The 25,558-nt window shown below is 41.9% G+C and overlaps 1 protein-coding gene across 2 annotated transcripts in view; it reads left to right on the top strand.

Annotated features, from left to right (window-relative positions):
* The window catches only part of EEF2K (eukaryotic elongation factor 2 kinase), a 65,284-nt gene that overhangs the window by 36,288 nt on the left and 3,438 nt on the right, over positions 1–25,558 (top strand). For both annotated transcript variants that reach the window (XM_073647594.1, XM_073647593.1), the window contains 12 exons: positions 621–792; positions 10,398–10,547; positions 10,678–10,810; positions 12,605–12,732; positions 15,960–16,161; positions 16,346–16,401; positions 16,498–16,569; positions 18,130–18,189; positions 21,852–21,986; positions 22,381–22,569; positions 23,573–23,697; positions 23,823–24,001. In XM_073647594.1, the coding sequence (XP_073503695.1) occupies positions 621–792; positions 10,398–10,547; positions 10,678–10,810; positions 12,605–12,732; positions 15,960–16,161; positions 16,346–16,401; positions 16,498–16,569; positions 18,130–18,189; positions 21,852–21,986; positions 22,381–22,569; positions 23,573–23,697; positions 23,823–24,001 (1,601 nt within the window). The remainder of the gene's footprint in view (positions 1–620; positions 793–10,397; positions 10,548–10,677; positions 10,811–12,604; positions 12,733–15,959; positions 16,162–16,345; positions 16,402–16,497; positions 16,570–18,129; positions 18,190–21,851; positions 21,987–22,380; positions 22,570–23,572; positions 23,698–23,822; positions 24,002–25,558) is intronic.

Here is a 25,558-nt window from a genome sequence, read left to right as displayed (position 1 = left end):
AAAGCAGGAAAGCTCCAGAAGCTCTCAACTGAACCTTTTAACCCATGCACTGCTAACAGAAACCTGCACTGTTTAATATGATGAAGAGCTTCTAATCTGTGCAGGAGTACGTGAAATCAGACACCGCCGTCTTCTGGTCCCTCTCTGTCGAGGTAAACCAGTGACAAATAACCTTTGGAGGCAGATTCTCAAGGAGATCGATGTCCGGCCTATAGATCTTAACAGCTCATTTACATATTAAGAAAAACGTGAATTTCTCTGGAATAAGACCTCTGATTGCAGATATCAATGTATCATTTTATTCAAAATTCTCTGATCTACATGCCCATATAAACTACTCAGGAGGGCGATCCTACTGACAGATTCCCTCTAAGTGCCCCAATTCAATAGGACGCTGTAGGGTTTGAGAGGTATTTTCCATTCTATAGGGTGGAGATATATTTTTCCTTGCAACTATACACTTCTGTCCACCAAAGGCAAAAAAAAAAAAAAAGTAACAAAGGCAAATTAAAGCTGACTGACACGAGAAATGAGGGGAAAGCCTCATGTGATTTATCTATGAGCATAGCGTTTGCATATCCACCATTGCACCATTGATGATGCTCCTTGTCTTTTATCAGGAAGAAACTCTCTAATTTTTCACACAATCAGCAGTGGAAAAGCGCGTACAATTACGTGGCCAAACGCTATTTGGAAACAGTTGACAGAGATGTGTATTTTGAAGATGTCCGACTACAGATGGAGGCCAAGTTATGGGGGGAGGATTACAACCGACACAAACCACCAAAGCAGGTAGGATGGATATGATCCTGTTGGCGTCTGATTGTATTCTTGGCAGTGATGTTACAGTACCTTTCCGCATCTGCTGTGCAATGTCCTGCAGATTCCAGAATTTGCTGCAGTGGTGACACATAAATCTACCTCGATACATCCCATTTATATGCCTTCAGGGTCCGAGAACATTACTATGTACTGTTTAATGGCTGCCTTTGGTTGTCACCTATTACCTATGTAGGAGGCCAAGATAACTGTGAAACGACTGCAAACATAATTGAAAGACTTCACACAGGATGACAACCCATAGACTAATGTTTTGAAGGTATTTTATTTTGCATTTTAAGGGCAGTGATATTTAATTTACTTTTGTAGGTTGAAGTCTCATCTGGGATGAGTTGTCCACCTTTTGAATTATTTTTTTTCTTCTGAAATGCATGTATTTGAAGCTAAAAATAATTTTTGCAATTGGGTTTCATTAAGTTTTGCACCGTTTGCCTTCACTATCTATTGCTGGCTGCAGAATGAGTTAACTGAAAAACTATCAGCAAGCCCATTTTGAACATTATGACTTGGGAGCTTGTAACTTTTATCTGTGTTTTTTTTTTTTTTTTTTTTTTAAGCTCCTCTCTGCTGAATTATGACCCCAGACCACATCAAAGTTGAATGTGCCGAGAAATAAAGAGCCTGTAATAGCCAAACGGTGCAAATATTTTAATGACACCCAATTGCAAAAATTAATTTAAGTCCCAAATGCAAGTATTTAGGCGAGAAAAAAATATCCATAAAGGTGGGCAACCTTTTTAATGTTAGTGATGTAGATTTTATAAAGTAATAGTGTATCATGAGGACATTGTATGCCATTCTGATAAATGGGGACCCCTGCGGATCTAGGCGCCTCCTGTGCGGGCAACTGTAACAGTGGGGCTGTGCTTTAGCCATTGGTCAGGAAATAATGGCTTTCAGAAGACCATCTGTGCCGCTTCCTTCATGTGAGAGAATGCTTTCAGGGTGCTCGGCAGACCGCAATTTTAGCACATATCTGCCCTCAGATGCTTGAAGTGACCCTGCTGGATGCCAGCGTTTTTTTGGCCAATGGTGCTTTGCCTTTACCACAAAAAATAGGAAAGAGGAGATGAGAGAGCAGCTGTTGCACTTCCAATGTAATGTGCTTGTAGCTTTAAAGGGGTTCTCCACTAATCGGGCAATCCCTTCTCAATTACAGTATTCCCCCACCTAGACATTTTGTACTCTCCTCAAGTACTGGCGCCATTCCAGCGAAGATGGCGCTTGGTCTCCCGGGGGCTCACATGATGTTATGCCACATGAGCCCTGCAGTCATTTGGCAGCCACTTATGGGCTGCCCCATTCTTTCTTCCTTTGGATGACACTGCCATCCGGAAATAGTGAGAACTGTCGCTGCTCTCTCCGGATGCCAGTGACGTCCGAACGAAGGGACAGTGAAGCGGCCCATTAGCCCCGGACAGTGGCGTAACTACAGTCTGATGGGCCCCATGCAAAATTTTAACCTGGGCCCCCATCTGCATGTTGATCAGGTGTATGGGCACTTGTAGCGTTGTAGATACTATAAAGACATATCTGTTAATCCCTCATGTGATAATGTCACCTGTCGTGGCTCCTTGTAATTTCCCCCATCCTGGGCCCCTTTCTGGTATAATGCCCCCCATATTGGTATAATGGCCCCATCATGGTATTATGCCCCCATTCTCTTATATGGCCCCAATCCTGGGCCCCTTCCTGGTATAATGCCCCCATCCTGGTATTTTGCCTCATTCAGAATCCTGGTATAATGGCCCCCATCATGGTATTATGCCTCCCCCAGCATCCTGGTAGAATGCCCCCTATTCTGGTATAATATTCCCATCCTGGGCCCCTTCCGTTCTTCTCCAGCACATTTTAAAAAGAAACAAACGATGCTACTCGCCTTCCCCCTCCCACGCTGCGCGTTGTCCTCTTCTGTAGCCGGCAGCTGGCTGTGAGAATTACAGCACAGGGGGCCAGAGGGTCTCTGCGCCGCAATACATTTTGGATGGCGCCTCTTCCTCACGGGCCCGGTTGCGGTAGCACCCTTGGCCCCAGCGCTAATGTTACTGGAACTGTGCTGGCACCTGACGTGAGTATAAGATGCTTTTACGTTACGTGGGAAAATATTGTAATTGAGAAGTGGTTGGTCCGAGTAGTGGACCATCCCTTTAAACTGTCCCTAGACAGTGTCTGCATATTTTGACCATGATGAGAGCCATCAACAGTCTATTGGGCCTTGAAGGCATTGGCTTAGGGCTTAAAGGGGATCTCTCACCATGTCAAAAATGGCAAGTTTTTTTCACTTATTTTATTCCTGCTGCTTCCCCAAATATAGTTGTTTTTTTGTTTTTGTTTTTTCTTCAATCTACCATATGGTTCCAGGTTTGGGAGGGCTTTTTTATTTGGTGCTAATTTTTATGCTCTTTACTAAGGGGGTGTGGCTCTAGGCTGCTCTGGATAATTACCCTGGGAGCCCCGCCATAAAATTAGCACTGAATAAAAAGGTCCATATCTCTGGAACTGTATGGCGGATTTATAAAGAACGAAAAACTGTATACTCAGGGGAGCAGTGGGAATGAAATAAGAACAAAAACTGGACTCTTCTGACTTGGTGACAGGTCCTCCTTTAAGTAGAAAAAATGGAGCAAAGTGTGTGGTCACTTAGATCTTTCGATTTCTCTGGACAAGAACAGCACCTGAGATTCTGGCAGCCGCTTATCCCTCGCTGTATTAAAATAACAACATGCTGAATGTGCAATTCACTTTTTTTTTTTCACATGTATTTTTTCTGCAATGTTTATGTAGAAATGGTACATGATGGATTGGTTTGCACAAGTTTCTGGCAGTCAGGTGAGAAAGACAGGAACTGAACTCACGACCTTGTGTTCCAAGCCTTTACTGCCACACCGACCTGTCACCAGTGGCGCGTACAAAAACCGCTCCAGGCCCATGGGATTGTTTTTGTGACCAAGTTTAGCAGAATGTTACAGGCTGTGTTTTTATTTTTTATCATGATGCATGAGAAATCGCTAGCAAAAATATATTTGTTTTTTATTTAGGTGGGTCTTTACTTTTTTTTTTTTTTAATTTGCTTTAGTGTTACAGAGATATGGGACTTTTTAGATTTACTGCTAAGACGTATGGTCTTTGCCAAGGGGGCGTGGCTTCCAGGGTAATGGTGCAGCGCAGCCTAAGGACACATCGCTAGATAACCATGTAAGAAACGCCCCCTTAGTAAAGACCATAAGAATTAGCACTCTGGATCCATAGGGCGGATTTGAAAGTAAAAAAAAAAATGAATACTCAGGTGAGCGGCGGGAATAAAATAGGAGCAAACTCTGCCCACTTTTGACCTGGTGACAAGCCCTCTTTAAAGATTATAGCATATCGATCTTGCAATTTTTGTTATAAAAAAAAACAAAAAAACTCACAAAATGCCTTAAAAATCCACACTATAGCTTTTTTTTTTTTTATGTATATATTTCGGTGTGGACTCCATGCTTAAATCTATGTCCTGTGCACGGGAATGTATAGGAAAAATGTAGCTGTGCGATTCCGTACAGAAAATGCATGGAAACCGTTTGTAATATAATGTGTGTGTGTATGTGTGTAATATATATACACATTGCAATAGTGTGTGTGTGATAGATATACACACTTTGTAATATAGTGTGTGTGTGTAATATATATATATATACTTTGTGATGTAGCATATATATATATATATATATATGTATATGTATATGTATGTGTGTGTGTGTGTAATATATACACACACATTGTAATAGTGTGTTATAGTATTTGTGTATCTTGGTTACCCTCGGCGCATATTATTTCTTGCAGGCTAGCTGATTATTTTAGATTTTTCTTTCTTTGTGCGGAGTAAGCAGACACATGTCACCGCCGTATATCCAGTACATCTATGGTATTTGTGTATGTTATGATATTACCCAAACCACGTGTCTCCAGTTATGGTGTGTAACATAAACCGCTGAGAACAGACAGCTGAAGCGCAGGGAACACATTGTACCCTGGATATAAACAGCCCTGGCGACTTGTCTATGGGACGTGTCATACGTGAGGCTGTACATTGTGCCTGGGAGTCTTTACATTCTGGACTCCGCTCCTCCTGATACGTGAGCCTGAGAGACTGCAGCATGGCCGTGTCACCATGTCACCACCTCCCACAGTCTCGCCCATAACAACATTCATGTGCCTGTGAGACCTGACAGGACGGCAGCTCCTATCTAATCTGCCTCATGTCAGAGATAACCGCGCCTGCTCCAGGGGAAACCGCTCACCTCCGGTTTTGTTTACCCCCATTACCATGTTACATGTGTCGAAATTTTGCTGAAGGTCTAGTTAAGAGGAGCATTCATCATATAATGTCTGTGGAATATGGTGGCGCTATAGAAGCAAAATGAAATTATAATATAGGGAAATCTCAGTGTATCTGTCCTGTCCTTGTACTTCCGACTTCTATTAGAATATATATATATATTTTTTTTTTACCCTTTCGTTATCATGAGGGACTTTTTTTTCTTTATAGCGGCCATTGATCAAAGTTTCTCAAGGAGAGGCCATTAATTCTTTTTTTGATGACTGCGCCTATTTTTTTAAATTTTATTATTTAATTTTTTAAATGGGCCCGATATGCTCTTAGGGGACCATTGACTGCCCCCATAAACTTTTCTAGTGCCCCTAGCCCAAATAAATAAAGGGACTTCAATCTAATTTGTATGTCCAACTTTTGCGATCTGTCGACAGTCATTTGCACTTTTCGAAACACAGGCTTTATGTAACTACAGTCAATAACGGACATGTGCAAAATTACCAGGGGGCCCCTGTGGAAGGCCGGTATAAGGGCCCCTGTTATCTAGTAGATCAACAAAGATTCTCTCTTATGATAATGCTTTACCTGTTTTTGTTCACTATGTGAAACCCATTTATTTATGTGATTTTCCCCCCCCCCCTCCCACGTTTAAACAATTATGTCTCGTCTCCTCACATTAGCATGGCAGTTAGGATTAGTACAGTTTAATTAAATTAGTGATCTGTGTAAAGTAAACATTGGCTGACCAAAGTGTTAAATTGAAGGATACCTGATCAACTCAAGGGACCACCAAAGTGTGAAATTAAACAATGTCCTACAAACTCAATTTTCTGCCAATGTCTTAGGTAAACTATTCCCGACCAATTCACCTTCACCCACTGTTATATTTGTAATTGTGTACTTTTTTCATGAACTCGTGTGAACTTTTTTGTTCAGAATAGTCACTATTTTTTCAGACACACAAAACTTTTTCCGCTAAATAATTTGATCAAATTGCCCTTTATTTCCAAAAATGGTTTTATGGTTTCACATATGTCTTGCGTTGGTGACCTGTGTTCATGCTTCTGTAGTGGAAGCTAAGCTGAACTTTGTGATCCTGAAAAACGCAGCAAAAAACGCACCAAAACCTGCCTTTTTTAAGCAGCTTGTTTGCTGTCAAGAGATCAGGTTTTGCCTGCAGAAAAAAACGCAGCAAAAATGAAACGTGTGAACATAGCTTTAGGCTGAATTCAACCCATTGATGCAACATTGATGAGTCATTCTAAAAAAAATGCAGCACATAGGCTGTGTGCCCACGATGCGTTTTTGGTGTGTATTTGCAGCGTGTAAATGCTCCGGAAACGCATTGCATACCTTATCCTATGACTTCCTATGACATTCTGCAAGTTCTGTGCACATGGTCAGGATTTTTTCTGGGCAGATTTTACTCGCAGAAAAAATACGGACATGACCAATTCTTGTGCGTTTATGCATGCGTATTTGCCTATACAATGCATTGGAAAAACTCATGCAAATGTGCGTCAAAAACGCATGTGAAAACCGCATGCGTTTTTTCTGCCAAGGAGATGCAGAAATGCTCAGGAAAATTTCTGCTTCATTTCTGCATCGTGGGCACATAGCCTTACACTGCATGTGAGGCTGATGAAAAATGATGGGAATAAAGTGATTGCTAATAAGATCTTTCTGTCCCCGTACAGTGTCATGTTACCAGCAGCACATTCAATGCTAACAGAGGACGATGTACTGATGAGAACTATGATTTATTTTTTTTGTCGGCATAATAGATCCCTTTGCTGATTTGTCGGGTGACTGCATGTTTACATTGGCAGATAATGGCTAACGAGCAATCCTAAAAAACGCTTCATTGCCGATTATCTACTGGTGTAAATGCTCTTTAGAACAGTAGGAAACTGTTTTTAAGTGGCGATAGCCCCCTTTACCTCCTGGGCTTATGTGCAATTCACCGGTTGCACCCATGCTATATATATGCATACATTTGTTTATATATGTTACAGAACTGGGTATGTGCACACGGTCAGGAGCCGCTGCGGATTTGACGCTGTGTCTATGAAGTGTCAAACCTGCATTGTTCAGATATTACAGCATAAAGGATGGGATTTCTAGAAATCCTATGTCCACTGTGGGTCTCTGAGCCTGCGGTTCACCCTTGGAAACTGACATGCGGTGCGTCTTTCAGACCCGCAGTATGTCAATTTCTCTTGTGGGTTTGCTAGTGGACTTTCCCCATACATTAACATCTATGACGAAAGTTCACATAATGAGGGTGGAAGCCGTGCGGATATTGACCAGCATTGGAGCCGCAGGCGGCTCCTGACCATGGGCACATAACCTTAGGCTATAGACATTGAATACCTGTTAGACCAACAGCTTTTACTTCTGATGTCCCCCCCCCCCAACAGCTTTTCCTTTTTGATGTCCCCCACCCCACCCCATCATTACCTGTGCTCCTGACCGTGGGCACATACCCTTAGGCTATACACATTGAATACCTGTTAGACGTTAGACCAACAGCTTTTCCTTCTGTTGTCCACCCCCCCCCCCCCCAAACAGCTTTTCCTTTTTGATGCCCCCCCCCCAACATTACCTGTGCTCCTGACCATGGACACATACCCTTAGGCTATACACATTGAATACCTGTTAGACGTTAGACCAACAGCTTGTCCTTCTGATGTCCCCCCCCCCCCCAATAGCTTGTCCTTCTTCTTCTGATGGGCCCCCAACAGCTTGTCTTTTTGATGTCCCCCACCATACACATGCACGTTCAGTTCGGCCAAGCATGCATGTGTCCTGAATGTGAACAATGGGGTATGATAACTCTGGCAGCAGCGTATCTCCCCTAGAAAGAAAGGGATTAGGTGTTGAAATTCATACTGCCCGATCCTTCTCTCTCCTGACCTCACCTGTTGGGGGATAGTTAGGAGGCTTCAAATGTTTGGCTGGTCCAACTGAACTCGTCATTTGTCCAACTTTCATGTTAACTTTCCTTTGGCCTTTAGACACTGAGTGGACAGAAAACACTGACATTTTGTATTCATTTCTTTTCTATCATTAGACGGAGTTAATCCTTGTTACAATTTATTCATTCATTTTATTTTTATTTTTCTGCATCGTTATCAATCATACGATCTTCTTCTTTTTTGGCTTCCAGACAAAGATAGGAAGTCCCAGCAGCAGTAGCATTTCTGGTTTTAACTTGTTCTTTACCATATATATTTATAACATATGTGAAAATCCCAAAGAAAACAACAAGGGAACTTGGAATAGAGAACGAAGCCTAAATATTTTTGTTATTGGCTTTATGGCAATTTCCCAAGTTTGTACTAAAGTGCTCTGTAAGAAGCAAGACACTGTTCTGTTAGATGCTGAACTTATTTTTTATGTAAGGCTATGTATGCATGTTTGATTTTGTGCAAAAATCTACTGCAAATACTCAAGTGTTGGCAGGAAAAAACGCTCCGTAAAATATTTGGATTTTTAATGGATTTTTATAGCCATTTTTCCCCATTCATTTGAATGAGTAAAAGCGCTGCAAAATTACTGAAGAAATGAGATTTGCAAAAAGCTTTGATGGTTTCAATCGGCAAGGAAAAAAGAAGCGGCATGAGATTTCAGAAATCTTATTTGCTTTGCTGGTACTGTAAAACACTACATTATTTTTCCGTGGTAGAACCGCAGCGTGTGAACAAGCTCTTATGCGGTAAAGAAAATCAGATGTACATTTGTATTTTTCAGGATTCTTCTAGATAACAATGGATTATTATTATTATTTATTCATTCATTATATGGTAGCCTTATTGGGGTAATCATAGCTTTATTAGGGTCTATTCACGTAGAGCAGATTTATTTGCAAACCTTTCCACGGTTGATTTAAATCCGCTGGTAGAAATCCATGTACTTGCCACCAAAACAAACCCATTAATATGTATGGGCCAAATTTTAAGTCTCATTTTTTTTTCTTCGCAACAAATCTGGTGCTTGTGAATATACCTTTTATAATTTTCTTTTACAACTAAATAATGGGAAAATACCACATATAGAATTTGCACTTATTTTAGGCCTGATAACTGGGCAGACCTTTTTCTCGGCATTTAGGCAAGGACCACACTATAACGTGATTTGCACGATGTGATGATTGATGTGTCACATTGTGACATAGCATCTAATGGTTGTTAGTGGGAGATCTAACTGCAATGACTGTTGCAAAAAAAAAAAATTAAAAAAAAATCCAACCCTGTTGGAAATTTTTGGAGAGTCTTGCAAGCAAGTGACTTGGGTGCAAATTGCAGGTCTAAAATAATATTGCAACAGCAAGTTGCACAAATTTTTGGTTGCGCGCATCGTCTGAGACCACAATCTTCTTGTAGGTCTCGCTTAAAGAGCATTGCACCTTGCAATACAACCAGGCAGCATTCAGTTGCATAGCAAATGATTTACAGCTTCCTGTTTTGTCCCTTTAATTCATGCTCAGCCCGGTTGATTTGCTACAAACTTACAATTGTTATATGTGTTTACACAACTGATTTCATTGTATTTGCCCCCAGGCCACTTGCTCATGACCTCTCTAGGTTGAGTCTGTATTGACATTTATCTTCAATAACTGCAACCGAAAATGTCCTGTATGAATACAGCCTTATACACCATCTACATCAGGGATGTCAAACTGAAATACGGAGAGGGCCAAAATAAAAAAACTTGGACAAAGTTGCGGGCCAACCTTGATCTGTATTAAGAGCTCCCCACACAATATAATAGTCCCCCATATAGTATAGTGGGCCCCACATAGTCCTCCATATAGTATAATGGGCCCCACATAGTCCTCCATACAGTATAATGGGCCCCGCATAGTCCTCCATACAGAATGATGGGCCCCGCATAGTCCTCCCTACAGAATGGGCCCCACATAGTCCTCCATACAGAATAATGGGCCCTACATAGCCCTCCATACAGAATAATGGGCCCACATAGTTCTCCATACAGAATAATGGGCCCCACATAGTCCTCCCTACAGAATGATGGGCCCCGCACAGTCCTCCCTACAGAATAATGGGCCCCACATAGTCCTCCCTACAGTATAATGGAGGGGCGGTACCAGCGTTGCGAGCAAAATATAATCGCCCGTGGGCCAGAGTTTGACATGTGTGATCTACATAGACAAGAATAGCCCTTATCGTGTTTTTTATCCCCCCAATGCTGTAATACTGTAATGTGTGATTCCTCCATGCAGGTGGACATCATGCAGATGTGCATCCTTGAAATGAAAGACCGGCCCGGCAAACCTTTATTCCACTTAGAACATTACATTGAAGGCAAATACATAAAATATAACTCCAACTCTGGATTCGTCCGAGATGACAACATTCGCCTCACCCCACAGGTAGGTCCGGGCCAGATGGCTCTTTGCGGTATTGATACTCGCAGTGTATCTCTAGTGTATAATGTCTGTCTTCCTACTCACACCATGGCTCTATACAGAGGTGTGAACCTTGTGTTCTCTTGTTTTCTAGGCTTTCAGCCACTTTACATTTGAGCGGTCGGGGCATCAGCTGATTGTTGTAGACATACAAGGAGTGGGAGACTTGTACACGGACCCCCAAATTCATACAGAATGTGGAACTGACTTTGGAGATGGCAACTTGGGTACTTCATTATATGTTTTCATTACATGACTTAGAATGGGTTGTTCTACCTTAGAGCTTATCATGACATTATGCCCTGAAAGTCTTAATAAATGCACCAATAACACCCACTTCTATCTCCAGAACATGGCATTGTTACACGTGGTCAGGAATGGAGAGGTGGCAGCGCATTCATGTCTATCTCCAGTCATTTCTATGGGAGCTCCGAAAACTTCCAAGCATGTTTGCTCTGCAATTTTTGAAGTTCCCATAGAAATGAATGGAGATAGACATGAATACAGGTCTACTTCTCTATTCTGAACAGCACACAATGTTCTCTATGAAGATGTGGGACCTGAATTAATCGTTTTTAAGGTTCAAAGAAGACAAAAGTCCATCAAGTTCAACCTATAGCCCAACATGTTGATCAGGGGGAACCGAAAACCACAGGATGCTAATTGCCCCATACTAGGGGAAAAAAAATCCTTCCCAACTCCACATACGGCTATCAGACTAGTTCTCTGGATCAATACCCTCTCAGAGTCTAGTACCTGCAATATATTTCTTAAGAAAGTCATCCAGGCCCTCCTTGAACTTGTTTGGTGAATCACTCATTACAACATCATGCAGCAGATCTTTCCATAGTGTTACTGCTCTTACAGTAAAGAATCCATAGCCTCGCTGCTCGCACAGTAAAGAATCCATAGCCTCGCTGCTCGCACAGTAAAGAATCCATAGCCTCGCTGCTCGCACAGTAGAGGATCCGTAGCCTCGCTGCTCGCACAGTAAAGAATCCATAGCCTCGCGGCTCGCACAGTAGAGGATCCGTAGCCTCGCTGCTCGCACAGTAGAGGATCCGTAGCCTCGCTGCTCGCACAGTAGAGGATCCGTAGCCTCGCTGCTCGCACAGTAGAGGATCCGTAGCCTCGCTGCTCGCACAGTAGAGGATCCGTAGCCTCGCTGCTCGCACAGTAGAGGATCCGTAGCCTCGCTGCTCGCACAGTAGAGGATCCGTAGCCTCGCTGCTCGCACAGTAGAGGATCCGTAGCCTCGCTGCTCGCACAGTAGAGGATCCGTAGCCTCGCTGCTCGCACAGTAGAGGATCCGTAGCCTCGCTGCTCGCACAGTAGAGGATCCGTAGCCTCGCTGCTCGCACAGTAGAGGATCCGTAGCCTCGCTGCTCGCACAGTAGAGGATCCGTAGCCTCGCTGCTCGCACAGTAGAGGATCCGTAGCCTCGCTGCTCGCACAGTAGAGGATCCGTAGCCTCGCTGCTCGCACAGTAGAGGATCCGTAGCCTCGCTGCTCGCACAGTAGAGGATCCGTAGCCTCGCTGCTCGCACAGTAGAGGATCCGTAGCCTCGCTGCTCGCACAGTAGAGGATCCGTAGCCTCGCTGCTCGCACAGTAGAGGATCCGTAGCCTCGCTGCTCGCACAGTAGAGGATCCGTAGCCTCGCTGCTCGCACAGTAGAGGATCCGTAGCCTCGCTGCTCGCACAGTAGAGGATCCGTAGCCTCGCTGCTCGCACAGTAGAGGATCCGTAGCCTCGCTGCTCGCACAGTAGAGGATCCGTAGCCTCGCTGCTCGCACAGTAGAGGATCCGTAGCCTCGCTGCTCGCACAGTAGAGAATTTGCTGGACATTTAAGGGCATATCTTGTATTGGGGGATTTGATTGCAGCATAATGTTAGCCTTAAAAAAAAAATAATAATAATTTTTAATGAATATAAAAAGTCTTAGTGTTTTGTTTAGAACAAATTTTGCATTAATAACAAAACTATTCATTAAATGTCATGTAATGTTTTTTGTTTCTCCAGGGGTGCGTGGTATGGCCTTATTCTTCCACTCCCATGCCTGTAACAAAATCTGCAAAAGCATGGGACTGACACCTTTCGACCATTCTCCCCAGGAAAAAGCAGTTTTGGACAACTCCGCCAAGATGCTGGTAATTTCTCGTACCGCTCGGTTGTGATCTTTAGCTGTCAGTGTTGTGAAATGTATTCACTGATCGGCGAGATCCTGGGTTCCCTCCGTGTAGAGCCGTGATAATCCCCTGTCCATGCCTTGCACTAAGCTTCATCATCGGGGATTTGTTCGGTCAATTCAGCCTGACCTCCGCTTAGGAAGCTTGTGTGAATTTTTTTATTTGTAGGTCAAAGGGCATTAAATGCAGCAGAATAATAGAACCCCCCTAGAATTATACTATAAAAAGCCCATAGTAACAGTGGATAGCACCTCAACATTGCACCTAATGCTCTTCTGAGAAGGTTTTCTACAAGATTTTGGAGGTGTCTGTGGGAATTTTTGCCCATTCAACCTGAAGAGCATTTGTGAGGTCAGACACTGATGTTGGTGGAGAGGACCAGGCCCACAATCTCCATTCTAGTTCATCCCAAAGGTGTTAGATGGGGTTGAGGTCTGGCCTTTGTGCTGCCGGTCAGGTTCTTGCACACCATACTCGCCCAACCATGCCTTTATGGACCTTGCCAAGGCCAGCCCCCCGAAAAACAATCCCAAAGCTTTATCCCTCCTCCACCATAACTTCACAGCTGGCGCAATGCAGTCAGGCACGTAACGTTTAACTGGCATTCGTCACCCAGACTTTACTACCAGACGCCAGATAGAGAAATGTGATCCATCACTTCACAGACAGAACACATTTCCACTGCTACAGAATCCATTGGTCTTGGCTTTACATCACTCCTCTTACGCTTATCATTGTGCTTGGTGATGTAAGGCTGCATGCAGCTGCTCAGCCATGAAGCTCACAGCGCACAGTTTTTGTCTGGACTCTGCAGTTATTGAGTCAGCAGAGCGTTGGTGACTTTTCTGCCTTTTTCTTCTCAGCTCTTGATGACCCCGCTCTGTAACGTTACGTGGTCTCCACTTCATGGCTGAGTTGCGGTTTCTTCCACTTCTCAATACACAGGTGATGGTGGAATAATTAGGAGGAAGAAATCTCATGAACAGACTTGTTATCCCGTTGGCTCCTATTACAGGACCATGCTGGTATCAGTGAGCTCTGCACCACCAGCCATTGTGTCATGTTAGTAAGGGCAGACAACATGATAAGAGGCCGGATTTTGTACATCATGGGAATGAATGAAAAACCTGAACTCCATGATTAAGAGGGGCTGCCCAATACTTTTGTCCATATAATGTATTATAACTATACCGTGCTGCTCACCATTATCGCCACCCCTTCATTTTTTTTTATAGACTGTACAATATTTTCAGAAATAAATGGAAATGTACCAAAGTTATATCCTCAGGATTTTTTAATTGGTGGTCCAAAGTAATACAACAATTAAACATTGTTTTTCAACTTTCATGTTGCAATTTCAGAGAAGAAACAGAATAAACAGCATGTGCAGCAATAAAGGCACCCCTAATTAATACTTGGTTGCACCTCTTTGGCATTGCTGAGAGCCTCCAAACATTTCTTGTAGCCATCTATAAACTTCTTGCACTTCTCAGCTGGAATTCTCTCCCACTCTTTGCAGTTTGTTCAAGCTCTTGAATATCCGCAGGGTTCTTTTTCTCAATGGCAGATTTCAGCTGACCCCAAAGATTTAGTGGAATTGAGGTCAGGACTCATTGCTAGCCATTTTAAAACAGTCCATTTTTTTTCTTTTTCAATCATTCCTATGTATTTTTGGATGTGTACTTTGGGTCATTGTCTTGCTGGAGGACCCATGATCTTTGACTCAAACTAAGTTTTCTTACATTGAGTAGGACATTTCCCTCTAAAATCTCTTAATAATTATCTGATTTCATGATTCCTGTGATTACAGTCAAGGCCTTCAGTACCAGACGCAGCAAAGCAACCCCACAGCATTATGGATCCTCTACCATGCTTAACTGTTTGTAAGGTGTTCTTTTCCTTGTAAGCTTCATTGCGCTGTCTGTAAACAAACTTTCTTTGCATTGCCAAAAAGCTCTATTTTTGTTTCATCTGTCCACAGAACATTTTCCGAGAAGGATTGTGGTTTGTCAAGGTTCTCTTTGGCAAAGATCACTCGTTCCTTTTTAGGTCTATTCTTCAGTAATAGTTTATTCTTTGGCCTTTGCCCATAAAGCTCTGCTTGGTTTAGTGTGCTTTCCAGATTGGCCTTCAGGTCTTTGGATATTTGACGTGGTGTTTTTTCCACTATTCGCGCCAACCTTCTAAGACATCTCTTGTCAATTTTCCTCTTTCCCCCACGTCCAGGGAGGTTCCATGCTTGGCCAACTTCTTAATAACATTGTGCACTGTTGAAATTGGGACACCAAGGTCTTTGGAGATGGACTAATACTCTTTGGCAGTCTCGTGTTTGCTAGCAGTTCTGATGTCCTCAGACAGCTCTTTTGTCTTCACCATTGTGACAAAGGAACAGGGCCTACCATGTGGCTTTTTAAAACACTGAAGTCCTCATTCATTGGCTAATTCATGTCACATGGGCACCGACAATTAATCACAGGTGAATCTCTTTTGTGATTTACCACAGGCGAGTCAAAATGTGTTTCCATACTAAATTAATGTAAAGGGTGCCAATACCAGTGTCACAACAAACTTTAGATTTTTCTTTTTCCCTCCCATTGTTTTTTGTTTTAAATTATTGTTTATCATTTGCTCTTTTGTATTTAACATGAGTGATCTATGCTAAAAAACTGTTTCACTTGATTCATTTTTTTCAGGAGATTTTCCACATTATGTACTTAAAGGGATATTCCCATCTCCAAGATCCCATCCCAATATGTAGTAGGTGTAATAATATTAGCAAATATCTCCAATTAGAAGTGTAGTGTAGTATAGTATTTTTGATTCGCTATCTCTTACCTCATGTGCAGGCATGGCAGGACCATAGGTATCCACGGTTACGACCACTAGCAGCTAACTAACTGTGACTTTATCAGTGGACGTAACCATGGATACCTAAAGTCCTGCAATGCCCTGCACATGAGGAAAGAGACATAGTGAATCAGAAAAAATATACTACATTTCTAATTGGAGATATTTGCTAATATTATTATTATTATTAAACCTACTACATAGAATATATATTATTATTATTATTATTCTTCCTCTGAGTTCTCATTTGTCCGCAGCGGAGTAACGTTACTGTGGTGCATCCAGTACATTTCCTACAATGAGCCTTTTGCTAAACTTTGCTGTTCCTGCATTTTTTTCAGCAATCTGCCCAGACAGTAGTGCGTGGCATAGAAGAGAAATGTGGCAGCTCTCGGGTGAGGACCATGTCTGGAAGCCGTCCACCTCTGCTGTCTCGGTTGTCTGAAAACTCTGGAGACGACAACCTGAGTGACATGGCATTCGATTCGTTGCCAAGCTCACCCTCCCCGGCCACCCCTTCGGGTCACAGATTTGATGTTCACGGTATGGACACCATCATAGTATACAGACATACACAAATATATTCCAAAAACTCCTTAAAGGGATTGTCTGAGAGTAGAAATTGCTGGCATGTTGGTTGGGCAGCCGATGGTGGCATTGATGCACTTTTAATAAAAGCTGATGGTGAAAATGTTCATTAGGATGATGCTTGTGTTTTCTCGCACAGGTTGGCCTATCTTCAATGATGTTGATAACTTGAATAATGAAGATAATAACAACAGAGTAAGTTTTTTTTCCCACTAAACCTTTGTCATTAATCCAATACTAGTCTCACTTTAACCAAATGCAGCAATGGCTTTATCCTGTTGCTTTTCTTAGGACTCTGAAAATGGTGGCGACAGTGGTTGTCCCAGTGAAAAGAGAAGTGAATCTGATGAAATGGAGCACAGGGTAAGTGAAATATCTCCCCTGGTATCCCGTCCAGGCAAACTGACAGCCATTATTGTTTGTTTTTTTCTTTATTTTTAAAGGGAAATGTTTTTTTTTATTTTTTTTACTATTTATTAAAAAGGTGTAAATGTCACTAAAAATGACACCACTTCATAATAATTATTACTGACAACCAGAGTGGAATCATAAGTTCTCTTTAACACCTACAAAAGTGATCCAAGCATGCCAATGTCAAGACTCCACCACTAGGGAAGCTGTGGAGCTGGTAAGGACCACTACATCCGGTGCCACCGGCAGGTGCAAAGAAAGCACACCGCCTGCACACTGACATGTCCAATACTCATTCTCATTTTTTTTTTGCCCAATCACCATGTCAATGTAATTATGGCTTTGCCACCAGAGACAAGAGGGCCTGTTGTTTCCCTCCCCTTTTTCTGTTGCTTTCACACTAAGGTCCCACCTGGTGATTATAGCAATGAATGCATCCATTTAAATGGGTATTCCCATCTCCAAGATCCTATCTCAATATGTAATAGGTGTAATAACAATACTATTAGCAAATACCTCCAATTAGAAATGTAGTGTAATTCTTCTGATTAGCAATGTTGCTTACCCCATGTGCAGGGCGTTGCAGTAGCTTACGACCACAAAGAAGCGGTTGTAACCACAAAGAAGTGGTTACGACCACAAAGAAGTAATTAACTGTCACTATATAAGTGGTCGTAACCATGGATACCTAAGCTACTGCAATGCCCTGCACATGAGGTAAGTGACATAGCGAATCAGCAGAAATTAATTTCTCCGTCTCCGTCCCTCCTGTGCTGCAATCCTCTGATGCGAGAGAATCGGAGCACAGAGCACTGACACTTGGCTCCCGCTCGCAGCAGAGCAGGAGCCGAGTGTCATTAGCATATCGCATCCATAAGCTAATGTGACTGCGGCCTCAGGATAGGCTCAGAACTGCTGCAATAGCTGAGCAGAATAGCTTAGAAGACATATTCTTTAGGGAAAGTAAGAAGTGATAATACTGTCAGCTGCCAGGGGGGGAAGGAGATTGATTCCTCAGAGCCTGCCTCCAGGAGCACAAATTGGCTGCAACAGCAAGGGGGCAACATAAAAGCAAAAACGATATTTGGTGTTTTAAACAGCTTTTAAGTCTTTCGGGACTTTTCCTATGAAAATGATTAATAGGATAAGCCATGCTGATGGTGATCATCTCTATACAGGAACATGGACAGTGCAGTCTTGTTCTAAGGACCGGTCAGTGTTCGTGTTCAGACACCCATAATGAGACACACAAGTCTGTTAATGAGAACACTTTATTTCTAATCTGACAGTCAAGGGAAACCTCCTAGTCTTCTCCAGAAATTCTAGTTATATGTATGTCCATACCGCCAAAAGGAACATAGAATCGCTTCCCCATCACTGCTACATTCCCTACAGGATATAAACATTTTATATATATGGGTTTGGGGGCATGGCTGATGAGCGGGAAATGACTGTGAAAGATTTCCCACAGTTTTATGGATTCTTTTACATATGCACCTTCTCCATTTATAGCCACATGGAAATTATAACCGGAGACGGTTGGAGTCGGAGTCTGAGGACAGCTTCGGGAAGGTATGTACTGACAACAAGAGCAACCTTTGCTTTCTTCTCTCATTCTCCATCGTAAGCTCATTTCACTGAGAAAACATCAGTACTGGTTTGTACAACAAAAGTACAACAGTGAGTAAATATCTCCTTCTTTATATAGCTTAGAATCATGGCCACACCATAGTAATGGGAACAATGCCTAATGCCAGTATTTGCTGACTTGGGTCACACACTTTGCAATACCCGGTGTACAAGCCTATGACCCTCAGCAACTCTTATTGTCAACATTTATCAGATGTCACATATATATATATTCTATTATAATATAATATTTTGGATCATTATTTGACACCATATGATCTCTTGCACATAGCTGATCTGTGTGTCGGAGGATAGTCTTCCCTATAAGCAATTCTGATTGAATTTCTATTATCTAAATTCCAGAACTAGATACAATCGGACTCTGTTCACATGTCTGTTTCGATGTTCCATTTTTCTGTTTCATTGATTATTTTGGGTTACATTTTTTAGAACAGAAGAAAGTTTAGCATGCAGAACTCACTGACCCCATAATAATCAATTTAGCCCTCTGCTTTTCATTACATAACTGACGGATCACTTATTCCTTTTGTCTTTTCCTAAAACTGAGCATACAGACGGAAAGTCCGAACGGTCATGTGAACAGAGCCTTACTTACCTAGTACTGCTGTATTCCTATGTGATTGTACTTTTTTGTTCTTTAACCCATCACATCATCTATTCCTTTCTAATTTTTCTCCAAATAGAGCAAATGTCTTTACTTAAAAGCCAATGTGAACCTTAAAAACAGCCCCCGGAATAAACTGGTGATTCTGCATGACTTGGTGCCAGAGATGCCAGTGAATGCTTCTCTTACTGTTTATCGCTGACCTAACACGTTGCACATGTTTGGATGGATCGCCAACTTGAAAGTAGATATAAGTTTATATTGCTTAGCATTAATATCTTCGGCTATCAGAATACAGAATTGACATGTGAAATAATCAGCATTTTTTTCCTACTGTTCTGCGTTTTTCTAGCTGTATGTAATCTACTTAAAATATAGGGTAACCTTGGAAATATGGTGTTGTAATGCCCGTACACCATAAATACGGTAATTCTTTTGGCCAATAGCTACCTTGCCCAACTTACCCATACACCTGTCGGCCAAGGATTCTTATATTTTCAATGGGGAGAAGGAAATAAGCCGCTGCCTGACACCTATGACAGCAGAACAAAAGGATCGGGCATCTAAATTCAACTTGCCCAATCCTTCTCTCCCCCAACATCATGTGTCATTGTAGAGTCAGGAGGCCACCAATCACATCAGATTCTCGACCATTACCATCAAAAGGGACAATTTTTTTTTTAAGTAAAGGCCAACATACACATTAGATTACCTTCTTCAGATCTGTAAAATCACTTATTTGGCTTCCAAGCTCACATATTTCAGCATCCCTTGCTTCTTCATTATCTGTATGGAGCTTATCTTGGTGATAAGTAATGTATAATAATCTTGTATAGGAAGCACAAAGTCTCCCCATAATGCAGTATATTCTAGGATAAGCTTCTACTGACGCATCTGTCCACAAGCTCTTAACCGATTTAGAAAATGCCCAGCTGAATTATGATTGCAGCTCTGGCATACAATCAACTATAATGATAAAGCCATGACTAAAGATTTTCATATTTTCCCTTTAATATGAAGCCATGAACAGATACCTTTTATGGTAGATCCTGTTGGACTTCTTTGACTTAAATAGGGTCTATCAGAGCTCCTGAACTTTTGATGGGAAGAATAGCACCGCAGACTGCTTTATTCGTTGCATCAGAACTTGACTGATGTCTCAATTCCTGTAATGAAGTGTTTTCAGAGCTTCCCTATAATATTTTTAGCTAATATCTCGGTCCAACTTATTTGGGATGCAAGACACTAACAAAGTTCTGAAACAAATTGTGATCAAACACCCATCCCAACACTAATTACTATGTCTCTTTTTGCTCACCGGTCCATAAATACTTGCATAATTTTATCTGATGCATCTCTGCTAGTCCTCTCAATGATGAGCTCTGTATAACCCCACGCAGACTACTGATTGACCGCTTTCTGCCTACGCTGTGCATAGACAAAAAGCTGCCAATCAATGTGGAGGATTTAACAGTACATGAATATCAAGGACTACATAGCAGAAGCTCATCCTAGAGAGGACTAGCAGAGCTGCAGCAGATTAATCAATGTTTACTATTGGGACAACCGATGTTTAATACAGAAAAATGTTACAGATTACTGCTTTAATTGACCTAAAGGGGATTTTTTTTCTGTATTATATTGTGAATAATGCATTATATGTCATAGTTATCAAATTCAATCATTTCCGACTGCTGCAGGTTGGTGGTATCCATCCAAATACTGTGCTTCTTCTTTTTTATAGATGATTTTTTTTATTTTCATTAATGTCAGATAGAGTTTATGATGTCAGATCCAGTTTCCCTGTCTGTGTGAAATGTGGCATGCTTAATGTCCCAACGTGTAGGGCGTGATCCACTGTCTCGTATGGATAAACGTGATAATTATTGGATTCAATTTTTGCTGATCTTTTCTTTTGATGGCACTGCAATGTATAGCTGTGCATGAGCAATATGCGCTTTCATCTTTGTAATAGCCAGCAAAGCTTTACAAAGCACCAGTAGCCACTTTGTGTCTTTTTGAAATGTTTTCTTATGAAATGATGTGTATTTATTGTAATTTTCTGTCCCTATGACAACACTTCCTGCCTCTGTTCTGGCTCTAGTTCTCTAGGAAGCAGTGAGATCTCTCAATCAGAAACATTCTTTTTTTTGTTGACCGAGGCCAAACCTCATTTATGAAAGCTGGGGCACGCACGGAGCATAAGAGTTGCCTTTAAAGGGGTTGTCCGACATCTAAAAAAAATAATTTGGAAATGATTTTTAAACCATAAAATAAGGCAAACTCGCCCGCTCTAACCACTGAGGATGTCGGACGGGCCGTTCTTGTCGGACGGGCCGTTCTTGTCGGACGGGCCGTTCTTGTCGGACGGGCCGTTCTTGTCGGACGGGCCGTTCTGTCGTGGATCCACAAGGTTTATTGCTCTAAAACCCTCCGTGTTTTTTCAAAATAATTTTGGATCCACTATTTAAATAGGCATGCAGATCAATGTTTTTATTTTATGGTCTGTATTGATTGGTGTGACTGGCTGATTATTTTATGAAGGTGGCCACACATGCATGCTCGGTTTGAACGAGTGTGCATGTGCTCTCAATGGGTAGAGGCTTACCTCTTGATTAAAAAAAATAAAGTATTATTTATGTTAAAATGGCTTTTTTTAATTTTTTTTATCTGTCAAATAAACGGTGGCTGATCCCACCGAAAGCAGCAGGTTCGGCCATCTTTAAAGTCACCTTATTTGTCAGGGTCATCACTTATTAAGCCAAAAAAAAACTTGAACTGAACGAATCTGACACTGACACCTCCAGGCTGTGAGCGGTATTACAGTCTAGGAGATCGTACACTATTTCAATGGTTTAACAAATGTAATTATTCCTTCTTATTAACCATTTGCTGACCAACTTCTAAAGCTGCCTTTGATGACGAGTCGCATGAAATTCTTCTTTTACTTTAACCGTTGATGCAAAAACTTTGATTTTAGGTGTCAGTGGAGAAGTGGAACCAATTCCTTACGTCCCGTGTGCACATCCACAGATCGTCTTGCGTTGCATCAGAAGTGCAGAGACTCAACAATCTAGAAATAGAAAAGAAAATTGGGAAATCCATCCTCGGAAAGGTAAAAAGCTGACACTTTCCATTTGTTGTGTCCTATAATCCGCTAATAATGGCAAATACTATATAATTCATACAAGTTTTTATCAATACGAAAAAAATCCAAAACGGATTTGACTTCACGAATTGCTATTCATACTAGGCCTCATTTATCAAAACTGGCAGTAGAATTAACATTGTTGCCCGTAGCAACCAATCAGAAATCGGCTTCCATTTTTTAAACTGCTCCGGTACAATGAAAGCTAAATTCTAATTGGTTGCTATGGGTAACTGATGGTTTTACTATCTGCCAATTTTGTTAAACAAAGCCTAATATTAATAACTTTAAAAGGCCATTTTTATGAATGAATAAATGTATGAATCATACAGTAATATTTTTTGCCTTATTTGTACGACAGGTTCACTTGGCGATGGTGCGCTATCATGAGGGAGGGCGCTTTTGTGAAAAAGATCAGGACTGGGATCAGGAATCTGCCATATTCCACCTGGAACATGCGGCTCACTGTGGGGAACTAGAGGCCATTATTGGCCTTGGCTTTATCTATTCTCAGCTGCCCCATCATATCCTGACTGAAGTATCTGTGGAGGTAAAGCTTTCTCATGGACACCATAAAGCGCCAATACTGATTATCTGGATTTTACTTTTCACCTTATTGTCCAATAACTTGGTACTGATACTATGGGTACGCTTGCAGGGGTCACAACTTTAATCTTGTGGGCCCAAATGCAGAATCTCCAGCAGGACCCTTGACGTTTATGGGTCTATTAGTCTTCTCCTATAGGACAAAGGGAGCTTTTGGGGTTCCCAAAGCTCTAATGCCTGGGTGCTACTGCAGCCTTGTCACCCACTTAGTTGTATACCATGAGGTCCAGGTGCCAAGGTCTAAAATTCTTGGAGCAGAGTGTGAGTGCCTACCCGGAGCTGCAAGGAAAGTTTGTCATTAGCTGTTGTGCTCTGCATAGGCAGCAACTGAAATAACAAAAGTTCAGCATAATAAAGTGAGACATGAAGGGCCCGATTAATCAAAAAAATTATCTGCAGAATTCTGGCGTAAAATTTTGAAAAGAGCCGCGCCAAAATTTTGCGAGTTTTGGCATTCTCACATTTAGTTTTCCCCAGCTCTGCCAAAATGGGGCTGGGTTGGGTGTCCGCCTCCAGTAGGCATATACACCCGAAAATGATGCATGTCAGAGCGCACATTGACTCTGCACCATTCTAGTCTATGGCCCCATCAGCGCAAATGACTGAATCCTGTTTTGTTGGGGGGGGGGGGTCCGGACACAAGCCGTGACGGGACCAATGAATGTGGGCAAAAACGCTGTGTGAAACCAGCCGTAGGCTTAGGGCTGGTGTTACTGATAGAGCTAGTGTAATACATTTTTTTTTTTCAATGTAAAAAATGTATTATAACAACGAGCTTTTGGCGGTTTTTGGTTTATTTTTCGATTTATCTTGTCGCCCCTGTTGTTGTGCCCGCGGTGCCTATCACTCTTCTAGAATTCTTCTTATTAGATATTGCAACTTATAATGACCCAATACATGCTGGTAATTCTAGAAATATTTATTCCTATTATTTCCTTACTTAAAAGGACACAGAGAAAAACCGAATTAAAGGCTTTAACTATTTATTGATGGCTGCAGAAGCAGGTGACCGCCCCTCCATGATTCATATTGGTCGAGCTTACGACACTGGCGTAAATCTTGGATCAGACAGGTAAATAACACAAATTGTGACATCTTCATTACATATTATATTGTATTTTTGGGAATATTACAAATAATTTTATTTACATTATCGTCAGTTTTATAGTTAAAAAAAACTTTTGTACTGTGTTGTAGGCTGCAAGACTGGCAGGAAGCCCTGTTCTGGTACAATTCTGCACTAAACATGACTGATTATGATGAAGGAGGGGAATATGATGGCACCCAAGATGAACCTAAATACCTGCTGCTAGCTAGGGAAGCTGAGATGCTGTTTACGGGGGGATTTAAACTGGAGAAGGACCCACAGCGATCTGGTAACATTTGTTTTTTAAATAATTAAATTAATCAAATTAAGTATTTTTTTATGTTGGTACACTGGAAACATGGTCTACACATTGACTATTTAGCTGCTTGCGTGGTTCTTTACTTAAATTTCATAGACTTCAGTGGAAATGGCCTCATACGAGCACTGCCATCTCTTCACTTAAATGTATAGAGAGCGCACCTTCTGGGAATTGGTAGATGAGATAGCAGATGTCCTGTCAGAATTTTTTGTTGCCCTTCTACAGTTTGACCACTAGTGGCCGCTATTGTTCTCTTTTAATATTGTGCTGCAGTTTCACTCCTTACCATTGGAGGCTGCTGTTGTGTTCTGCAATTGCCCTTTACCAAGATGGCAGATTCTGAATCTCTGGAATCCATCTTGTTTCCTGTTTGGGCCTACTTAAAGCCACATGGATCTCTCACTCATTGCTTGAGTATTGTCTAGCTGTTGGCCTAGTTTAAGTCTCCAGCTCTTGAACATTCTTACCCAGACTGTTCTATTCATCTATGGATTGTCTCCTACAGCTCCTTGCTATCTCCAAGAACTTTTACTACCGCTTGCTGTTTTTGCTTGTGCTCCTTCGGCCACTGGTTTCCAGCAGTACTACGCCAGAATCGTAACATGTCCAGTTTTCCAATGCCTGAGGGTCCCGGAGTTGGGAAAGGCACCTTTCTGGCCATTTATGGAAAAGCCACATGAACTTAAATGTGCTACCACATTTAAATTTACATGGTTTTAAACCTTTGGTGATTTATGCCATACATGTATGCAGGGCTGTGGAGTCAGTGTCCATTTTGGTGGAGTCGGTATAAAATGGACCGACTCTGTCTCCTAAAATATATTATAAATTGGGTACGGTAGTTAAATGCAGGCTGTTCTGTAAATTTTTTCATAAGAATTTGAGAAACCTACAGGGAACAGCAAAACAGCCCCAAAAGAATAGTGTTTCCTACCATGCCAAGTCATCGGAGATATAAGATTGGTACTTGTGTTGAGCACAAATCACAGTATGGGCTTTTGTATTGGTTAATAAAGAAATATACATAGATAATTAAATGCCGAGACATAGGCAAACTTACTTATAATGAGGAAAGATGACCTTATGTCCTGACCCGTGTTTCACCCTGCTTCCTCATGGGGCATGCCAGGTATAGCAGGTCAAGAGGGTTGTATATGCCCAGTTACCGGTGTTACGCCAGACTACTAGCAAGATAATGGGTCATTCTGCTTATCAACAAAGGCTGAATGGAGCGGGTAAGAAAGTAGGAAAACATAATGATGAATTGGCGGCGCATGCGTGTCAGGCATCAGCCTTTCTTGATGGGAGGCATCTGTAAAGATGGCCATACACATTAGACTTATGTTGGCTAAATTTGTCGATATTGGTGGGTTCGGCCGTTGGTCTAATGTGTATGAGGGCGCCGGCTGACTGATGGTCGGGAGAGATGTCGATCAGGTATGTCTGATTTCGGACTGCCGATCGCAATGTTCTCCATGAGATAAACTGCCTGCCGAAGTGTCAGTTCGCAGCTCTCTCATAGAGAAC

This window comes from Phyllobates terribilis, unplaced genomic scaffold, assembly GCF_046119375.1.
Source record: "Phyllobates terribilis strain yellow unplaced genomic scaffold, ASM4611937v1 Scaffold_9__5_contigs__length_417890890, whole genome shotgun sequence".
Lineage (NCBI taxonomy): Eukaryota > Metazoa > Chordata > Amphibia > Anura > Dendrobatidae > Phyllobates > Phyllobates terribilis.
This window is presented reverse-complemented; position numbering and strand designations above follow the sequence as displayed.